Source organism: Limulus polyphemus, unplaced genomic scaffold (genome assembly GCF_000517525.1).
Source record: "Limulus polyphemus unplaced genomic scaffold, Limulus_polyphemus-2.1.2 Scaffold341, whole genome shotgun sequence".
NCBI lineage: Eukaryota > Metazoa > Arthropoda > Merostomata > Xiphosura > Limulidae > Limulus > Limulus polyphemus.
In genome coordinates, this window is record NW_013665951.1 from 76,024 (window position 1) to 82,189 (window position 6,166).

The 6,166-nt window shown below is 35.7% G+C and overlaps 1 protein-coding gene across 1 annotated transcript in view; it reads right to left on the reverse strand.

Annotated features, from left to right (window-relative positions):
* LOC106457514 (dentin sialophosphoprotein-like) overlaps positions 1-6,166 on the reverse strand; it is a 98,945-nt gene that overhangs the window by 12,718 nt on the left and 80,061 nt on the right. The window contains exons 4-6 of the mRNA XM_013916940.2: positions 4,087-4,204; positions 2,767-2,919; positions 587-1,932 (exon numbers count right to left, since the gene is read on the reverse strand). Coding sequence (XP_013772394.2) covers positions 587-1,932; positions 2,767-2,919; positions 4,087-4,204 — 1,617 coding nt within the window. The remainder of the gene's footprint in view (positions 1-586; positions 1,933-2,766; positions 2,920-4,086; positions 4,205-6,166) is intronic.

Consider the following 6,166-nt stretch of genomic DNA (forward strand, 5'->3'; position numbering starts at 1 on the left):
TACAGCTAAACTTCAAAGTACACACACCATTATACAGCTAAACTTCAAAGCTTCACGAAATTGCATGCCGAAATATGTTTAGCGTAACTTTTCGCACAAGGTCAGAAAGTGAAATGGCAAAAGAAAAAAACTCACGTGTGAGACAACATTATTAAGAAATTAAAACTATTGAAAGCAGATTAGAATTTTTACGCAATACAAGAGTCAAGTTAATTCAATGAATAACTATTTTCATTTCCCGCCCCAGTGGTTCAGCGGTAAGAGCTTATAACGCTAGAATTTTGGGTTCGACACAGCGAGATAACCCATTGTGTAGATTTGTACTAACACAAACTTAGGTTTAGTACATTAGTTACTTACAGTATGGCATTGATTACATAGTTATTAAGACTAATAAGTTTTGTAGTTTTCACAGCTGTTATTTTTTTTTAAACTCAAAAGAATACATAAGCATGCATTGTAAAATATATGTACCTATATACATATATATGTCAGCACATAAGAAAGTAAACTGCACGACAAATACGTTTAAGAAAGTTTATCGTTTTCAACAAATTTATCAATAAATGACACGATGACTGACTACCTTGATTATTCAATGTAGAAATAGCGTGAAATTCTGGGTTATTTCCTCCTTCTCCTGCTCCTCTGTTGTCTTCCGCAGCCACCACATGTTCGTGTCTCTCTGAATTATAATTAAGTAGAGCATGTGTTACAGTTGACAGTGATGAATGATGGGCGAAGGATTTCGAGGCACTACAGTTATCAGGGAATAAAGATTCTTTGATCTGATTGTCAGCATCGAATGTTTGATAGTCCTCAGAGTCCCTTAACACTTGCGTGCAGTGGGCATACTTTGACGTTTGCGAATAACCCGACTTGAACGAGTATTGTAATTTATTTTCTGTCGATTTGGAATTTGACAGCACCGTTTCTTCTTGTACTTTGGTTCCTTCTGGGACCACAGAAGCCAAATGAGCATACACTTTGATCATGTCGTCACTGTAGAGCACGCAGTCAGAATCTCTGTCAAGACGCACGTTCTTGCAGCTCGGGTTTTTCACTTTGGAGACAAGTCGATGAGATGAAGTTAAGTCCAAAGACTCGTCTTGATCAAGATAAAGGTAGGGATCCAAAGAAGGAATGTCCACGGTGCGTAAATTTGTTTGACTTGGCAGAGTTGTACAGCTTTTGCTTTTAAATAAAAAGGCTTTGGAAGGCTGCTGCCTTTCGCTGAGGTTTGTACATGATGGCATATTGGAGATGTGACTAGATTCCGAAAGCTTGGTTTGTGCTGCTGTTTGAAGGTTCGTGAAATTTTTTGTCGTTTTCGACCAGCAAGAATGCTTTGGTTGAATGTCCTTTGTTGTTTGGTATACTGTTGATGTTGCTCCTGCATAAATATCACTATTAGATCGACTGATGTACTTTTCTGTGTCATTTTTCTCTCTGTTCGTGTTACTGTTGTAGAGGTGGGATACAGAACTAAGATCTAAAGGGACACTGAGTTGTTGCCCGAGAAGATACCTGGTTTTGTAAGCAGGATGTTTTGTGGTATCTACACCATGACTCCATGATGTCCTGAACGTTTTGGATGGCAAGGTCTGACTGCCAAACTTCATCCCTGATACACTTGAGCCACTAGTTTCTTGAGTAAGGTTGAACGTGTAATCCTGAATCCTTCCGGACCTGATAGATCTACTGGTCTCGGACAAATTTGAATGGACACCATCTGGCGTTCCGCTGGAAGAATAAGGGCAACTTCTAGATCCAGACTTTACAGCTGCAGTTTTCTGAGCGTATAGGGAAGCGAAGAGTTTTCGGCATGATCGGCGAATATTGTGTTCAGTAAGCTGGAGATCTTCATCAAATCGGACCCGGGGAGAAGATAAATCTTTGAACGATGAAGAGTGTACAGCTAAAGGTATGGACCTGGAAAGAAAAAAAAAGTTTGTTTCTTATTCCCAAGAGATTATTTGAATAAAAAACAAAATTTTAATCGAACTTAGAAAGACTATACTCGTATATTCACTATTGTATTTCAATTCAAAAGTAACACTACTTTCTGCAGAAGGTCATAAACCCATGATGGGCCTGGGATGGCCAGGCGATTAGGGTGCTCGACTTGCAATCTGCGGGAAGCGGGTTCGAATCCCAGTCATCGAAATGCTCGCTCTTTCATTCGTAAGGGCGTTATAATTGACAGCCAATTCCACTATTCGTTGTTTAAGAGTAGCCTAAGAGTTGGCGGTGAGTGATGTTAACTAGTTGTCTTTTCCCTAGTCTATAACTACTAAATTAGGGACGTCTAGCATAGATAGCCCTCGATAATAGCTTTGCGCAAAATAAAAAACAAAAAAAAAACATAACCTCATGAACCTTCACTAGATGTCGCATCAGGAAATAAACTGTAGAATTAGAACTTAATGTATGAACGTGACGAGTACAGGCGTTAAGAGCGTCCATATGTAAAAAAAACAAACATGTTCCGTGAATCAAACATCGTGACAAAGAACAACGAGAAGTAAACTTTTTACGAACATTAATAAAGCTCTCCGCTAAGTAGTCTCGTGCCGGGCTCGAACCACTTACTTTTGACACGCCAAAGAACCGCACTGTCATCCACTGCAATTCAAACTACCTGCTTACCACATATTAAAGTACTTACCTATCCTTCATTACTAAAACGATCTAGCTTTTACACTACCAATCACTATGTGTACAGGAAGTCCCTATTAATTAAAGTATATTTAATTAGTGCAATACCTATTTATAGAAGGTCCGCTTTCTAACAGGATGTTACGGCCATCTTTCATTGGCCCGTTACAAGAGTGTAGATTCGAAACCGAAGAGGATTTTAGCGTTGGTTTCAGTGAATATTTATTTGGTAATTCCAGAGAATTGTTGCCAGAAGTATCCCTGAAACGAAAAGAAGATTTAACGAAACTAATTTTTTAAATACTGAAAAAACAAAATAAAATACATATAGAAAATCAGCTATTGCACAGAAAACACCTCTCAATGTTTGCTTTTTTAATGTTTACATAAACAGTAAATTTATATTCATTTGTATTTTAAGAATAAGCAGACATGTAACATAAGAAAGATAAATATTGATTTCAGACAAAACTGTCTCGATTATGATATTATATAATATTATAATAATAATGATTTTTATACATATATACATATGTGTGTATGTGTTAATGTATATTTATCTATTGATACACATTTGTAGAGCACTTCATTTGTACACACAAAATTGACTAGTCACGTATCTACCAATGGCTCAGCCGTAAGTCTGAAGGCTTGTAACGCTAAAAACCTGGTTTCGATACAAGTGGGAGACACATCACAGATAGCCCATTATGAAACTTTGTGCTTAACTAAAAACAAGACTAATTATTTGAGATGTTAGGTGATTGTTTAAAGCGTATAAATGCACAGATGTGCTAGTATCATATCTCTGAGACAAAGAGTAAGAGCAAGAAGTTATTAGACATTCAAAGGGGCATGTTAGTAGATCTGTCCAAGTTGTACACCATATAAAAAGTTCATGTAGGCTGCACACATTGAAACACACGATTAAGTTTCAAACCCGAATTAAAATATATTAGCTTAAAGAGTTATAACGTTTGTTCGTTGTTATGGCTATACCACATTTATATTTATAGTGAGTGTCTCAAAGTGTGTGGCGACAAAGAAACAACATTCCTTGTGTATGAAATATACCTAATTATCAGTTTGGTGAATTCTGTTTCTAACACATACTCTCTCGCTGTTTTCTGATGTATTCCAGGCCGTTAGAAACACTTCGAATTGGATATAGTTTCTACTTAACTCTTAACAACAACATTTTACACGTCAAGCCTACAGCACTTCTGATCAATAAGAGAAACACTTTGAGACTCCCATAATAACAGGAATAGCAAACTACTGGTTTGTTAGTAGTTCGGTAAACTAAGTTATTTTGTTTTCTTCTTTTTTTATTTTCTGGATGTACATATGCTCAAATTATGAGACGACAAAAACTGAGATAATGTGTGTGTGTGTGTGTGTGAGGGGTGGAGGGGAGAGGGTTATTACCTTGGTTTTCTCCGGATGTTGTCTTGGCTACAGTCCGTTTCGTTAGAACACACGGACCCGATTCTCCTGCTAATAGCCACAATTCCGGAATCGCCATCACTATCTTGTAGGTGAACTCCTGTAATGATTTCAAAATATTAAATCCGCCATACAGGCAAGAACGAATAGCTTTGAATTGTTCTATCTAAAATATTAACAAAAAACGTTACTTAGCATAAAAAGAACAATCCACAGTAAAATTTTACAGTAAAAATATATCACAAAGTTGAAATAGTATTCAACTGAATGTAAATGACGGCTTTACGTATGATGATAGTTTATTAATCTTCTTGTTCACTTTAAACGTTAATCACAAATCGTGTGTGGATTAACTTGTGGATCAACAACAATTGTTAAGGTGTGAACGCCTATTTCAAGCTGGCGAAACATGATTATAATTCATTTACTTGTCATCAGACATAAGTGTTAATCCTATTACATCTTTAATACTGTATTCTATATATTGACTCATGGAGAACTTCAAGAATTAAAAGATTGTATAATAATAGTATTCCAATCACACTAAGTTCGTTGTATCCATTGCCTACGACGCATTTCGCTCAATCCAGAACTCATCACTAGAATGCAGTGTTAAAAAATATAACAGGCCTAATACTAATGTACGATAACGAGTAGATTAATTATAATCATGCTTTGTCAGCTTGAAAAATTGGTTCACGCTATAACAAGTGTTCCAACTACTATATTTGTTGTGTTCCAACCGGTCTGATGAGCTCTGGATTTATCGAAACGTGTCGTCAGCAATGGATAAAGCGAACACAGTGTGGTTGGAATATTATTATTATTATTATACACCCTTCTAATTCTTGAAAATCCCTAACGGATTAGATATAGGATTCAGTGTTAAAAAATGTAATAGGACTGATACTAATACACTAACAGAGACCCACAAAACGTATTCTGTCAAATTAGTATCTTTATTGCAACAGTATTTCTTTAAATACAAGATTTGTAGAATAATACAAACGAAATGTAATCATAGACACCGAAATGTGCAAGTCCATTTTTATTTAGGTCGTACTTTATAAAACCTTAACTAATGTTAGACCTCAGTTCGATAAAGAGATAAATTAATACTGTACTTAATAATATATATGAATAAACTTATAATGTTATTCTAAGACCTAACATCAGATTTTCTTTTTTAAACTTTAAGTTTTTAATGTTATTGTACTAAATGGTTAATAAGAAATATTTATATCCACCTTTGTTGTTGTTGTTGTTATTCCTTCAACCATAGAGCAGTTGTAGTGACTTGTTCGTTGAGCTTTCCAGCTCTTTGGCGCAGGCAGACGCTTGCACTGTTTTCCTGGATAAAATTTTTACTGCTGCATACTTATAAGGCGTTCCGACAGCAGAATTATAGTATGGCAAGATTTTGGTGTCTGCGATTAGAATAATTTGGTATTATTCTAAGTACAGACACCGAAATCTGTATTTTTCTAGAAATCCTGTATTTAAAGAAGTACTGTTGGAATAAAAACACTAATGTAAGCGCAAATGTCTTGCGAGTCTCTGCTAGTCTATTATAATAATACTCAGTTTTTGTCTGTCATATTAATGCGCGCGCACGTAATTTCCGTAACAGGCACACGATCAAGCGTATTACTGGAGATAGATGATGACGAGTAAATTAGTTTATGGTTTGTTTGTTTCAAGTTAAGCACGATGCTATACAATGGGCTATCTGTGCTCTGCCCCCCACAAGTATCGAAACCCGGTTTCTAGCGTTGTAAGTCCGCAAACATACCGCTGTGCCACTGTGGGGGAAATTAGTTTATGGATAATCTGAGGGACTTTTGTAGCACTAAAAATCGATACTCGCTGTAGGAAGAGCACCTATAGCAAATTGTGAAACTTTCGCTAAACAACAAACAAACAAAGTCATTTAATTTTAAATGTCATAAACGTACATACTGAATAGCAGTTTAATGCGTGATTAACATCAACAAAACTTAATTATCTAAATAAAAAGCTTTAAATTAAAAAAAATATCCGATATAAAAAAATTATTGAAAAG